Below are 23,702 nucleotides of genomic sequence, written 5' to 3'. Positions count from 1 at the left end.
CATAAAGAGAAGATTTATTGCAGTGCTGTTGCCTTGGATTAGTTTTAAATTGGTGTACCTAGTATATACTGACAACTGAATCTATATGACAATATGAAATAACATATACTGCTGAGAATTTGGTCTGTTTTACCCTCTGAGTTAATAATTACAGAAGTAAAAATAGATGGGGATTCAATTGCTATTTTATTTCTTATGTACATATTTATATTGAAGAAGAAGTGATCTTCTGATTAATTTCTTTTTTGTTTAGAATTCGTCAACAAACTTTCTAAAGCTCAAGATGATAAAAATATAAGATAAAAATAAATAAAATTAATCAGCAAATCTTTGTATCTCTCGTGTAGAACATCGGTAGACTGAGCATTGTGCAGCATGGTCCACCTCTGAAAAATAACATGTAGTCACTCGTGTTTCAACACAGAGGTCAAAGAAGCTCCCAATCACATGCAACAGCTGTAGATAACAAATGGTCACCACCACAGGCTCAGTGACCCTCTGCATTCACTGCATTCATGGTTCCACATGTCACGATTAGGCAACAGCTCAAAATGTCTATTAACCCTACAAAACATGCCTTGTACAGCTTAATGTGAGTACTAATGGTTGAAATGGCTGAATCATCTTCTTCCCTCAGTACGTTTGAGCAGCCATAATGCCTCACGTAACCCTGAACCACACCAGCGACACTAGCACAAACCACCGACTGGAGTTGTTTTACTTCTGCACGATAAATAGCCATAGGCGAAAGCCTACTGTACGTCTTGTCAGTTGGGATTGTGTCCTTGTCAGAAGAGAGAATTGTAGGTCAATAACTGAGGATGTGTGTTTATCTGCCTCCCTGTTGCCCCCGCGTTCGCTGTACTTCTGTGTGCGTAATTCACTTTATTGTACCTTGATGTACAAACAGCTTCGGGCACGGCATACATGAAGCTGAGGAAAACTGATACGAAAACAGATTGGACCCTGATGTGGAGGCTGATTTCTTTGCTTTCTGTCTGATATGATATTGCTGATATGATGAGAATGTGCTAAAACCCAGGGCCACATTTGGACCTTTTGTTTTTCTCCCACTGACCCACATAAAGCATGCCCTGATTTGAAACTGACCTGGCATTTAGGGGCGTTACCACGACCTGCCCCAGAATAAGGCATTTATATTACAGTAATTGGTGTCAAACTGATTTTTGCTGCAGGTACAGAGCCATTTCAGTTAGGCCTAGTTTCTGGAAAGAAATAGGCAAATAATTCATGCAGCTAACAGGCGCCATTAGCATGTGTGTTGTTTGAGGACGTGCAGCTTCCTGCTCTGGGTTGCTGGTGCATACCTAACTGACAAGGTGGCTTTAGGTTTTGATTTAAAACCTCACACTGTTAATGTGGAATTTTACTTTTAGGGAGTTGTCCGGTAAAAGACTTTGATTTAAACTTGACCCAAAAACACTAATCACTGGTTAGAGTAGAAACTATGACTAATTGAAGTATAACAATTATAATTAATGAATAATTAACTGTAAAACGCACCCGGCATGTTGGGAAACATGTACAGTTGACCCATTTGGAACGAGTCTCAACAAACGCATCAGAGAAAAAGAAATAAAGACCGTTTAGAAATAGCACGAATGAACGAGATAACCCAGCAGTACTATCTACGCTTGTGTAGAGGTGAGGACTGTAACTGGTTTGAGCAGGCCACTGCTCCTGTACCAAATCCAAACAGGGTCATGAGATACCGCAGGCTCAGTGAAACCTTAGCCAAGGTCAGAGAGAAATAACAGCCCTTCTCTCTTTTCCCTTCATCCCTCCTTCTTTCTCTCTCTTTCACCCATTCACCCTCTCACTATTTAACATACACATTTTTTTCAAACCAGCCTACAGGCACACACACACACACACACACACACACACACTCTGACTCTGTAGTACTCGCTCAGCTGACAAGTTCTGACAACTCTTCTATAAACATTTCTGCTGCTGCTCCTTCCACGAGGCCCTAGAATTATCTCTCAATGACTGTAACTAAAATCGCTTCCTACAGCGCCTCAGAAAGATCCAGAGGTGGACTGCGTATTTCTGAAATTATTCACAAGTGCTTCTGCTGAAATGTTTGCAGAACTTCCATAAAGTACAGTCGCTCCATCCTGGTCCATGTACTCTCTGGAATCGACGGGTACTTTTCTGCTGCATATTAGAAACTAAACACCAGATGAATATTTTCTTCTCCTTCCATCATATTTCACACATATATATATATATATATATATATATTGACTGAATCCAATAACCAGAGCAGATTGAAGTTCCTTCTTTCAATTCTGTATACCTGCTTTCTTTATCCACAACCTGTCTTATTTTTTTTTTAAATTCCAGCCCGGGTTTGAAGGAAGTAGAGAAAAATAGCAGGTCTTGGAGCACTGCCTGGTGCTTGACTGGCTTTTATTAAGTACAGCAGGGCTCTCTGGAAAACCTCCAGAGGACCAGTGAGGAGAGGAGAGGGAGGCCACAGCAACAGAAGGACCAGCTTTCCCAACCCCCCACCCCCCTTTGTCTTCTCTTTCTTTTTCCCTATAGCTCTGCACCTGTCTCTTTCTCACCAATTCAAGCTCTCACTAGCAACATTTGTCTGATTTCACTCTTTCAATCTCCCTTTCCCCTCTTGGTTTCTCCTCCTCTGTGTATTCTCTCTCTTTCTTTCAGATGTCTCGCAACATGCAGTCGGTGCTCCCCTGCTTCCAGATGACTCAAAACTGCTTTACATAAACCAGTTAATAGCAGGGAAATGCCACTGTACTATGAAGTCAGAACCAAGCACATACCACTAGGCAGGGAAATGGTGTATTGATAGGCACTCAAATAAATGTAGCAGCGTATAAAGGATCTCAAATATGAAATGTAGTATGTAGAAATATAGGAGTGGAAAACCTTTTAAATCAGGTAATCACATTATTTGTGTACAGTACTTGACTAAATGTACTGAGCAGGAGATAAAGTGTTCCATTTCATATGAATTGAGTCAAAGTATCATTAAATGTGGATCTTAAGTTCGCCACTTTCACAAACCTCTGGTACTTAAAAAGAAATACTCTGCCGATGAATATTTGCACTTATTGGCACTGGTGCTGAAGTTCAAAGAGTTTGAATTTAGGCCAGCACGCAGACTCTTGGAGCCCGCCACAAGTCTGCCTCATCCCCGGAATCGTCACTTCTCTCTCTCTTCTATTTAACCTCTATTGACACAGATGCACTCCAGTTCCCTTGCAGACACATGAATGAAGCCTGCTCACGGGGCTCGTGTGTCTCATTGTACGTTTTTGTGGTTATCTTTCAAACAGCTAAAAAGATGTTGGACGGTGAAGTTACGACACAGCTGCCATCACGGAATTTGTAACTGTTACTAGTGAACTGACAGCAGCAGCTCACATGTGTTGAGGTGGTGGAAAAACCACTGCTTTCAGTTTCCAACTGAGCAACTTGGTCCAACACATCCTCTGTGTGAGGCTCGATTGCCTGTGGGCACAGTTTGGCAGAGAGTTGCAACACTGTGAGACCTTCTGTAAGGAGTGATAGAAGTATTCTGTTTATCCATGGCCAATTAAAAAATTAAATAAAAAACAGATCAGCTTTCACTCAGAGAATGGAAAAAATGAAGACACTGCTCCACTTCCCACTCGCACACACTGTATGTCGCCACACAAACAGGTGCATGCAATATCAAGCCTATTTCCACATCTGTTATGCATGTTAACGGATTACTAAAAATGAGATTAAAGCAAGATCTAACAGACTTTAAAAAAGGAAGGATCACGGGTGCCAGGAAGGCATTTTTTACCAATCTATTTCCTAAATAAGAGGCAGTCCTTTGGTTAAGGAATGTGGAAGATGTTAATGAGAAGTTTCTCAGTGCACAGTATGAAAGCAGATGACATATAACACAGCACTGCAGCTTTGCCTACTTTACTCTTACTGTACATGCTTTGTTCTAATCACAACATCCACGTTAATGTGTGTGATTTGATCAGCTTAGATAGGAAGTTATTCTGTTTGCAGTAGTAGTTTGGGGGGAGGTTTCAAACATGGTGCAGGAGGTTTGTGCAAAAATAAATGTAGCAGGTGGGTATGGGATAAATAAATCAAACCCTGTGCCAGCCCGTAGCTCACTACCTACTTGTGCTGAGAAGCAGAAGGACCTTCATGGAGAGGAACTCGTCGTAGGTTAGCTGCAGTCGTACAAACTCCTGGCTCACGTGCCTCATGCCCAGACACAGGTCGTACATAGCTGATTGCCGCATGCGATCCCTGAAGAAAGACAAGACAGTGGGAGGGGGGAGGTGAGAATGACAAGCTTCACATAATGTAGTATTTCTTTCTGAAGTCCCGTTTTAGATTCTGTGCATGTTAACTGGACTTAAAATCCACCCTCAGTGCTCACTCAGTCATACACATTCAAATATTTATTCCTAGTTTGCTAATTATTATTATTTTTTGTCAAAACGAAAGTAGCTTTTGGCTTTCACACTAAATTCTGCCCAGCAAAACAATATTTCCTCAGTGCAGAGGAGGATTCTGCTAGCCTGGGCTAAGAGCAGAATACCAAATCCCCCCAGATTGCAGAGCGCTGCGTACAGTATCACAGCACAGATGCACCACTTTTCTAAGGCTGTAGCAGGCTATAAAAGACCCCATAACTAACCCTAGTCACCATAGAAACCCTTATAAGAAGGACATGTACTTCCCAACATATTTATGTTGACACTTATAACACACACACGAGCATGTGAACTACACAGAGATGTACATGTTTACTAAACAGGCTCATGGACATAGACGTGTCAAAAATACATCATGCCAATCATACACGCTCTCTTTCCTTCTCACTCCCCTTCTTTTTCACACACACACGTTTTATCGATAAAATCATCTTGGTTACATCACAGAGTTCACAAAAACAGGAAAGAAACACCAGAAGAGATAAAGCATGAGCCCAGTCATGAGTGTGCACTGTAAACGCCACAGATTCAAGGGAATCTCTGGCTCTCTGCAATAAATCACCATCACATCGAGTGTACGGTAATTAAATTCAAGTGGTGTGGCCTGGCTTGAAAGAGACTGAAGTTTTACCCACAATACAGTGAAACCACATCATTACATACACAGCGAGGGAGGAGACTTCACTGATAACAAGTAGATGAAACATTGTGTAGAGGTAACCAGAAGCAGTCGATTTGAAGTGCAAAATGTTCTTATTAGAGGACGAGACAGCACAACACTTTACAGTATTTACTGTACAGTTGTGTCCGGCTAAACAAGTGATTAACTGTGACGACGTCTGAACACACTGGTTTCCCTGATGAGAAGCACCCTGTATTTGAGCAGTTTCGCAAAGTGCAGCATAACATTATTTGATGAAACTTTGGGCTGGAGTTTCTAAAGTCTCCACACGCTTTCCCTCTCTCTCTCTCTCCTTCTCCTGCACCCTCTTCCTGAAATGAATTTTGCTGAATCACTGCCCAAAATGAGCTGCTGGTTTTTTTAAAGAAAAGGAAGAAACTGGCAGCGATCTCTCTCCCTCCTTCTCCCTCTCTCTCTTTCTCATCTCCGTAGCTCCCTGCCGCTGTCTTACTCTTGCTCTGATTCTCTTTCTCTCCCCGTCTTGAACTCTTTCTTTCTTTGTTTCTATGGTAAAAGATTCAAGAAGGAGCACAGAACCAAAAAGAAAGAAAGTTCAAATTCACCTTTGGTTGGAAGAAGCCAACAAGTTTTTGTCTGTAAAACGTGTCCAATCAAATCACTTAAGTGAAAGCAGAATCATTCCCTTTTACAGTACAGTCAAATATCATGTCGAAATAATTCTCAAATGTAATTATGTTGTAATTATTCTAAATAGTGAAGCGGGAGAAAGCTCATTAGAGTGACATCAGAAATGTTCTGGTAGTCTTCGAGCGCCCAAGTGGGTGGGCCAGTCTGTGTCTTTGAGTGCCAGCTGAGTTGTCAGGGGAACAGTGACACAATGCACATCATGTTGCAGTTTACAGGTGAGAGACAGACAGTGTCTCTGATGACAGGGGTGGTACTGATAAATATGGACCAGATCACAGAGCGGATGAACTGATCAACACTTATATTTACAGCTCAAGCTGTGTAGGTGCTGCAGTTGACCAGCAAATCAGCTGTGTAGCCTGCAACTCACGCAGAGCATGACTGAGCTAGTGACAGATCATAGTTATACTTTCTGTGAAGTTTAACATTTAAAGTAAAAGGATTGGATTAGTCATCTGTAAACTTTGCTCAAATATGTTGCATTTCATTCACATTACATAAATTAATCCTGTGTAATAATGTGTATATTCATTGAGTGAGGGCCCAAAAGGTGCAGGGCAATAGTTTTGTTTATCTCTTGTAGGCATTTACCACACATCAAAGACTAATTGACGCAGCTCATGCAGACAAACTTTGTCTTTAAAGTAATATGCACATTTGTCTTTGCTGGGATTACTCTCAATCAGTGACAGACTTCACTCTAATAGCTGAGTGAGTGGACAGTCTATTCAATAAATGCCTTAATGCCCTCGGTCAATAAGCACTAAGTAGCTGTGGAAGTGTCACTCCCCTAAAGGCGGCGTACTCCAAAAAGTTATGGACCACTTCTGTCCTAAATTTTGAATCATCTGTGACCTAAACAACTGATGTCGTACATTAACAACAAGCAACACACAAATTGCCTCTGCCTAGAAAGACACAGTGGGGGGCAGCAGTGATATCCAGGCTGCCCTAGCCAAACAGCGAGCATGTGACCAGCATCCAGGCCACCACCATCTCCAGCCGGTCTGCATCTCCTCTGCTCTGTCAAGGCGAACGCCAGGTCCATCCATCAATGGGACAGGGCTAGTATACAGATACTGTCTCATATATAGTACAGCAACAGCAGAATACTGTTCTGTAGAAAGATCTCTTCAAAATATACAAACTCATTTATTATCTAAACGCAACTGCAATTCCAATATAGTTCTTTGTCAGAATGTATGAGGCAATAGATACTTATGTTCTTGAAAAACTGTTGAATAAACTGTTATCTGCTTCATACTAATTGGATTGGTGGATTGAATTGAATGTTCAGTGTGGAAAGCCGCTGTATGTGCTCTGCGTATGCTCTACCAGCAGTCCACGGTGATATAACACACAGGCACACGGAGTCTGGAGCTGTGTTACACAATGGCATTTGCCCTGTTGTTGATTTATTTATTAATTTACTTGGGACAAACTGACCCACTGACATTATCTTACACAAGCCATTATTTGGAGCTTTTAAACCTGCACCTGACCGAACTTGCTTCCCTGCAGCAGGCTGCTGTTCTCCTCTTTGATTAATTCTATATCATTCAATCCATCGCCAGCCATGCCCTGCAGCTCCAGTGAGAGAAGACCCACATACAGTTCTTCTCCTCTTGCTCTCCTCTTTAAACATATAAACACAGATCAAGTGGGTATTGACCGCCCATTTGAATCAGGCAAGGGCTGTGATAGCCTTTAAAGAAAAGTGAGTATATCTTTATGAAGTTCCAGAAATCAAGCATTAGACCTTGTACACATAAAGTTCTATCACCACAAAAACAAATTTTGGCTTTGTTAGTTGTTTTCAGGGGTGTTATTGGAATGCTTAAAGTACCACAGTAGGAAAATGTGTTCCTTTAATCCTTACTAGTAAAATTTATGTTTATGCTTCAAGTTGCATCTGATAAGCAGCCGAAACTCACTGAACGTCAAAGCTCCACCCAATAACGGTACCTACTAATCATCTACTCTGAAAACCAAATGATTCGTTAACCATCTCTGTAATAGACATGTTTGTGTGTGTGGGATCCCACAAGCCATTAGACAACATCAAATGTATTTTGTATGTGCCAAAGTGCTGACAAACCTTTTCCCTAACTAAACATGTCAGCGGAAAATTTGGTTCATCTAAGTATTAAAACAGTTGAAATGGTAGTGGAGTGAGCTCCACTCTTTATTCCATTTTGAAGTTAAAATTGTATAAATTATGTATAGTGAAAAATATTTAATATCTGGGCCACCACTATATGTCAGGCCCAGTGCACTTTATTATGATCAGAGCGATGTGTGTGTGTGTGTGTGTGTGGTATACGGCAGATATGACAGTGTGGACCTACTCATTAAAGATGAGGTCAGGGGCAAAGTAGAGCATCTGTCCATTGGTGTGTTTGTAGGAACGCCAGCTGAGGCAAAAGGAGGACAGACACATCCATGAGTACTGAATCAGGGTGATTTGGTCCTCAATGGGCAGGCTCCGGAAACCTGAAACACACAAAAACAAACACATATAGCACAGACAGAGATGAGGCTGATGAGAAGAAAGCAACTGTGTATACATGTGGCTGACTATACTCTATTGATTTAATGCAGTTGGACTTAAGGACTATCTCAAAAGGCATTTATTTATCTAGGTATGTACAGTATGTCTCTGACAGTATGTGTCTTGACATGTTGCATACTGTTTATCTTTGCTACAGTGTACTTTTCATGCCAATATTTGTTTAGACATGATAACCACTTAGAGGTATTCACCCATTCTTTTTTTATGAAAATCCCACAGGGCCTCGAGTTATTGGCATGTTGTCTATGGAGCACCAAAAATAGAGTTGAATAGGAAACTTGCCAAACTCTCAATCAAACTCTGGCAAGAAACGCCTCCTCATTCAAAACATAGGCCAACTGAGGACACAAAAGTGACTTATCAAAGCTTAAGGACTATTTCAGTCTGTATGCATGTCAAGCTGCGTCTTGTTTTTTTAATATTTGAATAGGTATGTCAAATGTCTGGCTTAACTGTTCAGTCAGTTAATACTGAAGTATAAGATTTAATTTTTTAGGTCACTTCGAACATATACAGACAATATAAAGGCACATGCTCATAGTGTGGTTTCCAATGACTAACCTAAAAGACAAGTGAAAGAGTTTCCATAAATACATTCTCAACTAATATTAGTACTAATTGCTCTGTGTGTTAGCTCTGCCATAGCCAAACGTACGCTGGATGCAGGCAGTGGCGTATCTGAAAGTCAAAGGTACACATTTTGACCCTTCTGTCTGGCTCCCCTTCTATTTATATGTCCGGATATGGCAAGCAGACACCGTGGAGGTATCAAATATTTGCAATACAGCAAATTAAACTGCTTCAAAGAGCTACCTGTGAGGTATCTTTCAATGTCTCCCATTGACTGCCATTTTAGGGATTTTTTTTTTTTTCTTCCAGCGTTATGGCTTAAAGGTGAAATTAATGAGACTCACATCTGATCTTCTGCTCAACATAACATCTGAGAGCAGTGATGCAAATGAGTTCTGTTTGGAAACCTTAATCTTGATTATATTTAATGGTAAAATAGGATTCACTGCAAATCATGTTGAAGCTTTGCAGGATAATTTCCAGACTTAAAATTTAAAATTGTCTTTCATGCGCCTTCACAGAATCAGCAGTGTTGCATTCTCAAAATGGATAAATCAGAAGTTAAGATGTAGATATGTTATCTTCATTAAAAACAGTCAAGAATTAAACAGTATAGACTCATTTTCACTTATAATTTTACAATGTACCATTTTCTTTGAGTGATCCATAAATACAACTGACTAAATTTAAGTTGCTAACATTAAATGTATTATAAATGTTAAAATGATAAATGTAAAAATGGTTGAAATCTATGTGGTTGAAGACACAATATTGCTATTTTAATCTCACTCCAGCACTTGTAGTGCCTTTTATAATCAAGGTGAAAAATATCTTCACTAACACTAACTGAATAGCCTAAAATACTGTTACCATCTCTATTAAATATAACCTTCAGAAAAATGCTTTGCATTTTCTTTCTTTTATCTCTAAAGGTGCTGTTTCAATTTGTTTCAGATTCTGGCTTCAGAACACTTTTAAACGGCATTTATTACAGTGACCCTGAGAGTGCAATGCACAGCAGCATAAAACACTAAAACACACAAAAAAAAGCAGATTAAGAAAACATCTTGATAGATTTGCCAATTTAGAAAGTGTATTTAGAAGGAAAAACACAGAAACATAAGCAAATACAGTATTTTTAAACTTAAAATTATCTATATATATAAAAAAACCAAACCAAAACAAAAAAAAAAAAAAAACACACCATTTACTGGGTATCTAACAATTCCAATATGTATGTATGTATGTATGTATTTATTTCCAATTGCACTTGCTTTCTTACTTTTTTTTTTTTTTTTGCAAATTGTGCTAAATTTACTTTAAATTACTTTATAATAAATGTAATATATGTTATGCTAGTAGTAGTGGTAGAGTTGGTGGTAGTTTTACTGCAAGCAGCAGGAATAGTGTTATTAAGATTTTTTGTTGACGTTGGAGGAATTGTATCTTTAATATTGTTAACTTTATTATTTTTATTGGTGGTATGTTTGTACTGTTTCCATCTCTTTCTCCTAGTATATTGCTATGTAATTTCTTATTATTAGTTTAACTTTTCTAAAATTTTGTTTTAAACAAATCTATTCTGATCTTTATGGAGTGTTAGCCGACGTGGATATATCTTTATCATTGATCCGAATATTTAAAAAAAATTATTATTTTAGCTCACTTTACAACACCACTGACACACAGTGTTCAAATTCACGAGTCCGCATTGCAGCAAAAAGCACATCTACGTATCTCAGCTGTGTTCCTCACGTTTTAGCGTCTCCTTTTGTGTGTATTGTGTTTGCAAATCATTCCTTTAAATGCTCATCTTTTCTGAAAATGTAGCAGTTTGACACGTTTCTAAATTAGTGAAGCTGTTTTCTTGCCTTGTTTGTACTTTCTGTGTTTCCATGTCTACTGCAATTTAGGCCTTATCCCACCACCCTAGTGGTCACTAACCTGGAAGTACTTTGGCCCACTTCACCATGCGTACCATCTGCTTTCCGGCCAGGCGGTTGAGACTGGAGAGTAGGTGGTCAGTGGTGTCAGGCTGCGTGTTGTCATAGCCAGAGTACACCTCTTCAGGCTCAATCAGCTCCAACACACTGCAGATGGAGGGCGGCAGAAAAGGTGTGACCACCCCAGGCCCATGGGGTACAAGGGCATTGGCAGCGCTGGCATTCAGCTCCTTCTCTGAGGACAGGTAACCGCCTCCAACACCACCTGTGGCAGTTTGGCCATCTTTAGATCCCTGCAGGTCGTCGCTGACTCCTTTCAGCTTCCCTAACTTCTTGGACTTTCGTGCTGTGGAGGACACAACAACTCTCATTAACACATTGTTGATGGTGACATGTCTTACTTTCATAATCTGAGGTTATAATAGAATCGAGACAAAATTATACTGCTACAAGCAGAAAAATACAAATGTGCATGTACAAAATGTAGTTTCCTGGCTGCTGTATGTTTTAACAATGTGTTAAAAGCTTAAACCAGTTATGAGCATGTAACATTTATTTCTCACTATTTTCAAAGAAACATGTTATCTCTCTGTGAAGGAGGTTATAAAGCTGCAAAGGGTCCATTTTGAATGTAGTCTAGGAAATTCAGGATTAAGTTAGGTCTACAGTACAATAAAAATGTTTATTTCATACAAAACTGATATTTTTTTACTATAAACAATTAAGTAATAAATAAATATAGATACATGTTGTGCAAAAACACATTCACACAGTTAAGTCAATCAGCTTCCTGAGGCATCAGCTCAGGTGTGCTAATGAACACAAGACGGACATATAACATCCACCTGCAGAGCAAAACATTTCTTTAGCAAGCTACATACCAGCATTTTGTACCAGCTAGTATACGGCTTCATTAAGAAACATCATTTTATTTTATTGTAGCAGTTTGTCTACAAGCTCCCCTTCAAGACAGAAGCTGGAGTTCTCCTGTCCTGCTCACTCCTGGATTTCTAGCTAAGCTAAGCTAAGCTAAGGTAAGCTAAATGGCTAAAGCTACTCTTGCTAGCTTTTTTTCCTAGAAGTTTTGTTACAACATATGCATATGTATATACATATATACTCTATATTACACCAACCATTTCAGTTAATATTTTAACAGGAGAATCTAATCTTGCTGTTTGTTGGCTGGTACATTTGTTCAGCTTTTTGTTTTGATTTACTTTACCCAGGTTTGTACTATTTAATATTATATTAGATTCAACAGAGCTAATGAAGTGCAGTTAGCATCCAACCACAAAGTACATGGAAATAGTATAGTTTACAGATAAGGTAATATGGATGAATATGTAAATAATAAAACATTTTTGTAGTGGATGTAATACGAGTCCACTAGAGTTTACACAACATATGTAGAGTTTTAATAGTAAACAGATTGTTTTGTCTGTGCAGAAGTGACTGACGGTGCAGTACTGATTATTGCCATGGTATATAGTTTAGAGTACATTGGTATTTGATACTGGTGTATGGCAGTAGAAATATAAACAACTATTGAATTAATTTACTTTTACATCATGTCATCAGTTCATGTACCTATAAAGCGAGCTCTCATTTCATTGCTGCAACCTTAATCTTCCTATTTATGCTTCATGGTCGTCTGCTTTTCAACACAACATAAGAGATGTGTCAATTCCAAGTTATGTTTTGTGCTTTAAAAAAATATTTTAGTTATTAAGTATCTGCTGATAAGCTGTTGTGTCTATATATGATTGACATATGGCAGATTGCTGGGTCTAGACTTATATCCATTTCACTTCAATAAAGAGCAGTTTCCCCACCAGTAGGTGCTTTGTCAGGAGGAACCCTGCTGTGCGTTGGCTGGGCCGAGTTCTCACTAGAAAGACTTCTATAGCTGATGTCAGGTTCTGTATCTTTGTGGATTTCAAAGGTTTTTTTATAACCTCGGTCCCCAGCCTCCTGGAGCGAGTGACAATCAGTGTCCTGGTATTACTCTTTTCATCAATTCTTTTTTCTAACAGCTCTGTACCTACATGTAATGTGTGTATTTATGGTCCTTGCATTAGTTGGAAGTATGGAAAACAAAAACCCTATATAAAGACTGTATTTGCATAATCAATAAGTAGAGTTAAACTAACTTTGTTGTGCTCATTCTGGTGCTGTGCACTACTGCTCCAAAAACCACATCAGCATTGTAACTGCTGCTCATACAGTATTTCAGAAGACCCACCTTTACCCTCATATACACATATTATATCTGTGTAGGTACATTTACTCCTTACACTCCCAAATATTTGTTGTGCATGAGCATTGTGTGTATTTGGGAAGAATGTCACAGCAGAAAAAATTGACTCATTACTGTCAATACTCTGCATTGATCATAAAAAGCAGTCATTAGCACATTCCCAGTGTTAAAATTGATCTGAAGTGACTTCTTAAACAGATTTCCCAATATTTCCTTCTTCTATTTTTTTTATACGGTACTGTCAGTGTTATAGATGGTTCCAGCTTTCCCCCACATGTTTGTTGTAACATTTAAAGACACATGCCTTGAACCAAATGCAAACAAGAGGTATCTAGCATTGTGCTTAGTCTGACCAGTTCATTTTAATTAGCAATGCTCCTAGGGAAATCTATGTACTTGTTGACAATAACCAAACAATGTCATTTCTATTGAAATCCCTCCAAACAAAGCACATCATATTGCACTAATAATAACTGACCCCTTATTTTTAGTGTTTATTATATTGCTTCATTGCAATAATTGGATATTTATAATATTTTTGTGTGTTATTCTTAGACATTTACAGTAACTGTGCATTACAGTTTTTCAAATATTACAACATTATTCAGCAGTCCTTCACGAAGGACTCTATTGTTGCGAGACCAAACTCAGTTGGAAGCAGTTGAATTTAGATCTTTTATGATATCAAGCTATGAATAAATAAACTTGATTGTCAAGTGGCAGTTTTCATAAACCGGTGCAGTACTTTAGAGGGAAAGAACACAGAACTCGTCCAAAGTGCTTAAGCAGAAGCTTTCATAGTATTCAATCTTCTTTGCTTTTACACTCTCTCACTTTGCATTTCCAAATAAATAAAATCACTAAAATGTTTTATGACAGAAAAATTGAGTAAGCCTGTTATATTATTGTACGCCGCAGCAAACTTGCTCAATCTTGCTCATGGTACTTTGATTTATTGCAGTTACAAGCTAACCACAAGAGTTAAGCTAGTCTGAAATACAAATTGTGCTATATTTTTAGGTCTGATTGAGTGCCTTTCCATGTGCATTCATTAGTTATTCTTCCCACTGCAATAACCTACACTGAGTGCCAATTTGAATAAAAATTTCAATATGGAATACGAGACCCCTAAAATTCTGCAGCCGTGCCAGTTGCATTTGTGCATGTTAAGTCCCTTTAGCCACGTTTTTGTGTGCACGTTTTTGTGTCCAGTGTCCTACACGTCTATGCATTTAATTGAATATTGAATTCAATCGAATTTCGAAGCACAAAATTAAAAATCATTTGTAATTCCAATCTCTCTAATGGACTGAAAACCTATCAACTGTGCTTTTAGCAATGTGTATGCCATAGCAACCCTTGTAATAGGCCAGTGGCTATAAATGAATATATTAAGAAAACCCCCATTTTCCTTCTAATTCAACCGCATCCCTCTTAACCCCAGTTTTGTATTTCCTCATAACACAATATTGTAATTTGTCTGCGGGCTTTGTCAGCTGGCATCTTATAGCGTACTGTAGTCTACACCTACTGTAGATGCATTATGCATATTGTGATCAGATACGCTATGTACACACAAATTCACAAACAACAAATGACTCAGCATCTCCAGGCCTCCTATGACTACAGCCAGACCTACTTTTCATGTCTATCATTTTTTATAAGCAGAATGAAGCTGACTCAAATGTCATATCTGAGACACGTGACAGACCAAATCTGTAATGAGGGTGTGATTCCTCACCTCCGAGGTTCATGCCAGCCTGGAGACACTTCCGTACCCGACATGCTGGACAGTTTTTCCTTCGAATTTTGTCAATGATGCAGTCATTTCTCCCAGCACACAGGTAGTTGTGCTGACCTACAGAAAGACAAGACACAGTGTCAGTTTGATGATGAGCCATAGATGCAGCTTGAAACAGAGCAGCAGCGATATTTTTAAAGGGATGTGCAGAAAAGACATAAAAAAGAAAAGGGTGATTGAGGCCACTTACCTATGCAGTAAGAATAATAGCTTTTATATTTGATTTCATAGGAATTATATATGTCATTACATGAAAGGCATTAAATGTTTGATTCTACTGTTGAGTCTCTGTTGCAGACTGTTGGCAATGTAGGTCAGCACAGAAACCTGTGAAATGTCTGGCAATATCAGTGATCTACATTTCATGATTATCACTGTGAAATGATTGAAATTGTGATTATTCCACTCTCATATTCTACGGCGCATGACTAATGGTGTATTATACAGTATATGGCATGGTGGTATTAGAATTTGCTGGAACCAGGACACTGGCTGCAGCTAGTCTATTCCTGACAGTGATGCTAACATGGCGAGAATCCCCCTGCCTCCTGCGTAGCCGTTAGCTAAACCCAATGATCTCCTATTTCAGAGTGCCTCCTTCCGCTCCACTAGCTCTTCACTGTACAGCTCCTCTCCTCCTTCTCTTCTCCTTCTCCATGATTGTGTCTCAATCCCTCCTTTTTCACTTTTTCCACACGTCCGCCAGCCTCAGAGCACCATACGCCCACACACAGACAGGCTCATGCTCGTGCACACATACAGTCATTCACTCTCTCACTCTCATATACATGCACGCACATACACAGCGAAAGCTGGCAGTTTGAAAGAACTGCAAATGTTGTATCTGCTTTCACAAATAAATACACAACATAGACGCACACAGAAATCATGACCTTACCCAGATGGAGTGGTAATGTATAGTATCATATAGTGACTCTGATGACCCCTAAGCACTGACTAAATCGGGGTACATTAGTGTGCTGTTTCTACATGTTCGACCTGTACATTATCGTCAAAAGTAAATTTCTGGCATAGACTTTAGTGTGGTCGCAAGAAAGTTTTTGTGCGTTTTTTTCATACAGTTTGCTCAACATAACAATTTACGTTGCTCATTCTGTGCATTGCCTTTGTTGCATCTACAGTACACTATTTGTATTTGTGTGTGGGACTGAGCAGAAGTTGTTTTCTGAGCTAGCAGGAGTAGTGCGCAGTGTGTCTGTCTGGCTGCTGCCAAAAGCCAAGGAACCAAGCTGCAGGAGGAGAGGCAGCAGCTGTAGCCCCACCACTATTTCTGGCTAAATCACATGACCGTTACATAAGCCCATTTTTCTTGCTCTAAAAAACAGTAAACTGCGACACAGGAAACACAACGCAGCCATCCCCTTCCCCACCCCCCTCATGCATGCACATGCACATCCATGTACGCACACAACACACACTCTTGGATAGGCTGGACCAAATGGCAATTCTGAAAAGTCTGGAGCCTTCCTGTCAACTGTTTTGCTCATTCCCTTGAATCTTGTTAATAATTGTTAGAGTGAAATACACTTTATGAGACAGCCGAAGTCGTAGTCAGATGCTGCGTGTGCACGGGACTGTGCACATCTGAAAAGGGGAGAATTTATTTATTTATGCGCTGTGTACATGCACTCACACAGCATGTTTACGTCTGAATATGTGCATTTGCTTATCAACTAGGAATGTGGTGGGCTCACTCATGAATTTTGCTTTTTCAATCTTACCTTGGAAAACTTCTCATAAAATCGAACAAAAAAATTTTCCTTTCATCTCTTATGAAAGTGTTTAGTTTCTATTCATATTTCCACTTTTTTTTTTTTTAAATCTAAAAATCTACCCCTGCTATTTTACTGTAAAATCAATCACAAATGGCAAATCACAATATTTTCTTATAATACTCCCTAAAAAAGATTTTTATGATATTACCTGTCCATAGTGCAATACACATCCTGTCAGCATTCTCAGTTGTGTATATGGCAGCTCTCAGAGCTCTTTAATGAAGTCTACTCACGTCTACTTTTAGCTAATGATCTCACAATCTGGCAACAACCTGCTGAGTTGTCTCTGTTGTCTGTCAGCTTCAGCATACATCAGTTATGATAATTTTCTTCTGAAAGGGAAATTCTCTTTCCTATAGGACCCCACTTTAACAAGCTTAATCTGCCCTGCAGTCCTCCTGCCACCAGCGCAGATACATTCCTCTGCTTTCCAAACAAAGGACAGACAGACTTTAGTCCTTCGCTAGAATGCTGCATTTAACCTGGCATATTTAAATAACTACTAGACATACATGTGGTCAGACCCCTGCAGTCTCTCAGACAGAGTAACTGACCCACATCAATAATACTGCTGTGACTCTCTGAATGACATTTTATGGTGGAAGTAATTTTCTTAGTTGCAAGCCAGTATTGCAGACAAAGATGGCATTTAACTAAAGGAAGTCCTAAAAACTATGTCAGTCTAACAGATTAATCCTGTTTAATTATCCACACACAAAGCATTTGGTCGATTCTGTGATCGTCATTCATTGGCATTTATGGAACCTAAATTACATAGCCAGGAAATACCAAACAACCAAAAGACAGGCCTCTCAAAGATGTAATTGTTGTTACCACTGGGCCAGCAGTATGCAAATCACTGCCTTGCAATAGCAATGCTGCTCAAGTTCTTTGGACAACACATAAACAGCTGTGTTGGAAGGGGCTCTACACAATTAAGTTTCCCTGTCTGGATCATTATAACAAGAGCCTGCAGAAGTTAAAATAGGACCTAAATAGAAGCTATTATTTTGTTTACTAATGTCTCCACTTCTGTGATAATGCACTATATCTAACAGTTGTCCTGTGCATTTCCTTCTCACAAAAATCTCCCCATCTGCTGCCATTGTACTGTACATAACACATTTAGTCATTCTTTAGGCCTCAATATGGTATTTGGAAGTGTCTAATGTACAAAAGCAGCTAGTTATGGTAATGTTTATGATAGAAGCACTTGGACACTATATTACAGAGAAAGTGCATATGCACATTTGCATCATACTGGCATCGAAATGTAATGCACTTTCTTAGCTCACTTAGCTCATCTTAAACATGTTATCAGTGATAAAACTGATTAAGTCCATCAGATTGTCACTACTTATTTGGTTGAATACTGTCGATGCTGTAACCTTTTTGCATTTATGTCAAAGAACAAAAGGGTGACCACAGAGGAGGAAGAGAAGAAGGTCAGATTATATCCGCAGGAGAGCCATCAAGTCTGCAGGTCAACCTAGGCCAAGGGAACTGAGAGCACAAAGGAAGTAGTGTGTGCATATTAGTGAGTGTATTTGTCACTATAATAAGAGTCTGCATCCACAAAACAAATGCAATGTATATGTAGTTCTAAAAGTATTTCAGCATCTGTCTGTTTTACTTCATTGTAAATGAAGCATTTTGGACTGTATGCTTAGCTTCAAGACAAGTGTGAAGGGCATGAGGGACTAAACAAGCATTCAATTATAACAACTATTGGCACATTTGAAGAATAATCATTAGTTGCAGCACAAATGTGTCTATTTTTAAAGCCGTGAAGATGTAATTACACACACATGTAACAATAAATATATCTAGGCTGCATTAGAGAGACCCTTCCTCAGGCTGCATTCTCCAGCCTAAATGCCCATTAGCAATGTGGGTCACATGCACACTTACAGTAATCTTCGCAGATTAAATTTATACCTAATGCTGTACAGCTGATTGATTTTACTACTGTACATATGAAGTGTGTCCATGCTTGAACCTGTGATTGTGTTTTTATAGTGTATGCAATTAATGATAAAAGAACATCTGATAAGACACGTGTTGGGGAGCTGGGACTACACAGGACTACACAACTAGTAAATTGCTTCTCTCCAGCAGCGGTTACATGAGCCTCTCTCTCTCTCGCTCGCACACACACACACACACACACACACACACACACACACACACACACACAACCTGAAGCATTCACGCTGGTGCTGGAGGGAGGATCTTTTCCCTGCAGCCTGAGCTCAAAAAGATGTGGTTGGATGCTAGAGCTGCTACTCATAAAAGAAACTGTGCAAGACGTGTCCTAAGATGACCTCTCCCATAGAGGCGGTACTGTAGAATAGGTTTCTAAACTGACACGAGCACCATGGAAACCACGACACAGTCACATTGCAGAACATAGTGAGGCCATAAAAAGGTTGACTAATGTCTTTGTGAACCTCTCGGTTCAATAAGAGACCAGCAAAAACAGCTAGTGAGCTAAAAGCAGTACCTAGTATTATTATGAAGCACAGACATGCCAAGCCACTGATGACATGTGAATAATGAGCTGGCGTTCAACTCTTCAAATGTGCTCCACATGGAGTCGTTTATTGAGTGCAGCTGTCTTGTATCAACAAACTAGTCTTTAGTGGAGTGGATTCAGGAGAGAAGCACATATGAATGCATTCAACTATTTTGCACATTTCATTAGCATCGATAACACATGTTTACAAACTGTTGTGTGAGAAACCATTTTTCTGCAGAGCTGGATAAAGTTTGTGTTGAAGAATTCATTCATTTCAACAGAGCCTATAAATTGGCTGCATAGTTGTACATGACAATTGAGTCAACAGTAGCAATACAAGTGCAAAACTTGTAGCCTCCATAAGTTATTTTCCCCTCTTCTGTGTTTGTTTACTACACAAGAAAATCTAAAATGTCACAGTAAATGTGTTAGGATAATACGAGCTGCCATACTGTACAAGATAAACTGGATGACTTGTGAATAGAGGAGCAGGTGGATGAATGTTTCTTTTATGAAATAAGTGTCTGCATGTGAATGCTTAAAGGATGAAATGATGGCATTTTGAAAAGCTCACAATCAGAGAGTACACAGCAAATAATTTAATATTTATATATATTTCCTGGGGCCATAGTTATAAACTTTATAGTGTACAGTTGGCTGTACCTTCTGGTGGATCTGACAAATATTAAGTGGAATGAACATTCAGCCTCTTGAGGAGGACTGTGAGTGAACAGATTTATTAAGTAAAATGCTCATGTGGCCAATAGATGTTTCAAACAGATGGTGAAGATGGCCTAAACTGCACACTTCAAAGAATAACTGTGCCAAGCGCCAGTTATGTAAAATAAAGCTACCTAACAATGACCTGTCTGACTTGGATAAAGGGGAAACCAGACCCTCCTCAGCCAGAGGATTTTATCTGATTTGTTGACGACTCCAGAATGCTAACTAGCTCTGTAGTAAAGGGCTATGAGCCAGTTAGTCGTCTAATGAGCTACGGTCTATCGAAAAGTTGTGTCCCCTAAGGCAGACGGTGCCAAATGAAATTAAGTACGGGCTGGATTATCCCCCTTGTACAGATGCCCACTCTCTGCAGTCTTCTTTTATATCGTGCATGCCGAGTTTAAGTTTTTAACTCTGAAAGAAAAGAGGAGGAGAGGGGAGGAGTAAAACATCTTCTCGTGTCCTAACTTACACCTCTCCGGCACTCACTGCTGACACATCATTTTCCATTCCTCTCCCTATTTCTTACTCCCCTCTCTCGGCTCCTCCTCTCTTTATCTCTCTGTCTGCGTCTGACTTTTTCTTTGTCCTTCCTCTCCCCCCTCCCTCACTGTATCTGTTTCACTGTCCTCTATCTCTCTTCACTTTGCAAAATCCTTCTCTCACTATTTTCATCCTTTGCCTCCCTCCACCTTACCTCCCTCTTTCTACCTCAGCAGCAGCTGTGGAGGGGTCAAGTAAGGTAACAGCTTGCTTTGCACATCAGAAGGACGCGTGCAACCTTGATAACATCACATAACTGTCTGAGATGTTCCTATTACAATTATATACTTTAGTTTGGGCAGTTGCAGGTTTGGAATCCTGAATCAAGATACTTATAAAGTCATTTGAAAGAAAAGAGCTCTGTATTAGATTTAAAGAGCATAACACAATCAATTAGTCAATTACAGTATAATTGTATATCATAGGGTTTTAGTAGTTTAATCACAGAGATCTGAGTTTTCAAGAGCATTAACTGGCATCTACTCACACACAGTCAGAGCTTTAGCACCAGTTCTCCTCTGGCTACGCTTGAAGCAAAAACAATGGCATGTCTGATTCGATAACCACAGACACATAATCTGGTTTCAGGTCTCCATAATGTTGGTGTGTAAATATTATCAAATTAAGAAATGGTTTGATTGGGAATGAATGCAATTCCTCCAATGGTCAGGAAAACACCCATAGGGGCCAATAGCTGGCTTAAAGGGCTTGTTTGCTTGTGTGTGTTTTTTTTCTGTCCAGCCTGCACTGGGTCTGCACGAGTGGGTTTTGCATTCAAACATTCATCAAACAAGTTAGGCCAACACCTCAGGCAACAGGCTCAAAATGAAAAGCACATTATGGCTGCTGCTGATTTTCCCCAAGCTAAATATAACACAAGGCTGCAGGAGAATTAACTAGTGTTTTTTTTTTTTTCCCCATGTGCCACTCAACTGTCTATTAATGTAATGCCTGTTTTGGTAATTTTAATAATCTATTGGAGACAATAAATGTGTTCAAGGTTGAGTTTAGACTGTACTTTTATGCATAAAACAGTGTAATGCAAAAAAAAAAAGATCAACTACTGTAGCTACTGTTTTCCACCATGTGCTTCTCTGCTTGAACTTTTCAAACTGTTCTATCAAGAGAAAGTTAATTATCTGAAAAATGTGACAATTAATCAAAGCAGTGGATTTTTGCACTCACTTCACTTCAGTTCTACAGTAGCAAAGAAAATACAGTATGTGAATATGGGAATAAACATCGCAAACACTTTGACACAAATGCAGTTGAAAATGAGCTGTGAATGTTTATTTTAGTTTTAACACTCCTATCGCATGATTAGACATTATAGGAGATATTGGCAATACACCAAGCTTGAGCCATTTTGCAGCTGTCAGTCATTTTTAGCTTTTTTCTTATGTCAATCCATTGTTGTGTACACCTTCTATTTGCAGTGCATTTCTTTGTGCTACCTACCTACAGGATGTTGTCTGTGTGGTAAATGTGTTTATTGATTTTGTGTATGATTCCAGCTTTTTAAGATTTGTACCAGAGTTTATAAAATGAAACAAGCGCCAGCATAGTTTCACATGTTTCTGATAGGGGTGCAAACATAAATACAGTACTGTGTACTGTGGCTGTACTGAAGGTACTGTTTACAGAAGAAAAGTTTCCGATGTAAACAAATTGCAAAATAGCAATGGTGGGTGGTGAGGACCAGTTTAGTGAACTTGTTTGCGCTCAACTTCATCTTTATTATATAGAACAGAGGGCAGACTGTTGTTGCTGCTGTATTTATCTTGTCATGGTGCATGCTGAATATGTGTTTTGTTATTTGCAATCTATGAAGCTCTTAGAAAAGCCTTAAACAGTGACATCTTGTTTGATCGCTGATGCACTTGTACCTTCCACAGCTCTTTTGAAGAAGACTTTGCAGCTTCCACATGTCACGACTCCATAGTGGCATCCTGATGCCTCGTCTCCACAAACCAGGCAAACCTTGGCTGTCGAGGACGGTTGTCTTAGTGGTGAGCTGAAAGGACACACACATATACACATGTTTTCACACCAGATATAAATCAACAAAGAGTTTTAAGAAGTCAACAACAAAGCCAGGCCAGACTGTCCCCTTCCTGACCATGGTACAGCATGATGCACACTGTGAAACATTCTTCAGTTTTATGACCCCACAGTACAGTAGCTGCCCGACGTGGCTGGCTGTAAAGATGTCTGCCAACCAAGAGCGGAGGACTTTACATCTTAACTGATTTATAGCTTCGCCAGGCTTATAGCGATGACAGTGACAGAATTATAGAGGAGATTATTTCAATTCAATAACCAGAAATACATAAAGCAGGATGTCATATTTAGGTAGGATCCAAAACACATGTCTCCTTCTGCTGCTTGACAAGTATGAGGCATTGCACAGGGTGTTTAACAAAAACCATGATAGAACATCTTAAAAGTGTGTAACTAGTTTAAGGTCAAAGTTCAAAGGTGAGAACAAGTTCAGTTGTAAGCTGTATTCTAAGTACCAGAGCTTGTGTCATTATTTACTCAAAGCCACACCCAGCAGGTAACATAACGGATGACTGCGGCAGATCTAACTGGCATTTCGGCTCAAGATGAACAGAACATAAATGGGAGAATTTAAGAGCTGTAGTTGACCTCTTCCTGAAATTGAGACCACTATGAGTACATGTATTCTCACGACTTCTCAGCTGGAAATTTGGCACATTCATCTTGAGCAAAATTCTTCAAATCTCTCAGATTTGAGGAGTCTTACAAAAGTTTGATTGGCCGATTGACAGATGAGTGTTTTCTTTTTATGCATTGTGGTGCCTTCAGATGTTCTATTTTGGTCATTATCCAACTGGAAGAGTCATGACCTGCAACTAAGACTGAGTCTTTTGACACTGGGCAGTATGTGTCTCTCCAGAATGTCTTGATAATCTTCTGATTTCATTTTACCCTGCACACATTCAATGTTCCTGCGCCAGACACTGCAAAACAACCCCATAACAAACAAGCTACTGAGCTGGCTCCGTGTTTTACAGTTGGGATGGTTTTCTTCTCTAAGCTTCTTGTTTTTCTGTGAACTGGAACATTCTCACAGAGGCTTTGTGGGCTGTCAATGTACATTTTAGCAAACTCTAATCAGTTTTTTTTTTAGTTTTT

At 39.3% G+C, this 23,702-nt stretch overlaps 1 protein-coding gene across 1 annotated transcript in view; it reads right to left on the bottom strand.

The window, feature by feature from the left end:
- The window catches only part of nr3c2 (nuclear receptor subfamily 3, group C, member 2), a 69,773-nt gene that overhangs the window by 7,186 nt on the left and 38,885 nt on the right, over positions 1–23,702 (bottom strand). Inside the window, exons 3-7 of the mRNA XM_026359790.1 lie at positions 22,430–22,557; positions 14,904–15,020; positions 10,904–11,248; positions 8,166–8,310; positions 4,166–4,296 (exon numbers count right to left, since the gene is read on the bottom strand). Coding sequence (XP_026215575.1) covers positions 4,166–4,296; positions 8,166–8,310; positions 10,904–11,248; positions 14,904–15,020; positions 22,430–22,557 — 866 coding nt within the window. The remainder of the gene's footprint in view (positions 1–4,165; positions 4,297–8,165; positions 8,311–10,903; positions 11,249–14,903; positions 15,021–22,429; positions 22,558–23,702) is intronic.

This window comes from Anabas testudineus, chromosome 1 (assembly GCF_900324465.2).
Source record: "Anabas testudineus chromosome 1, fAnaTes1.2, whole genome shotgun sequence".
NCBI classification, from domain to species: Eukaryota; Metazoa; Chordata; class Actinopteri; order Anabantiformes; family Anabantidae; genus Anabas; species Anabas testudineus.
Note: the sequence above shows the minus strand (reverse complement) of the source record. Positions and strands in the feature narration are given on the sequence as shown.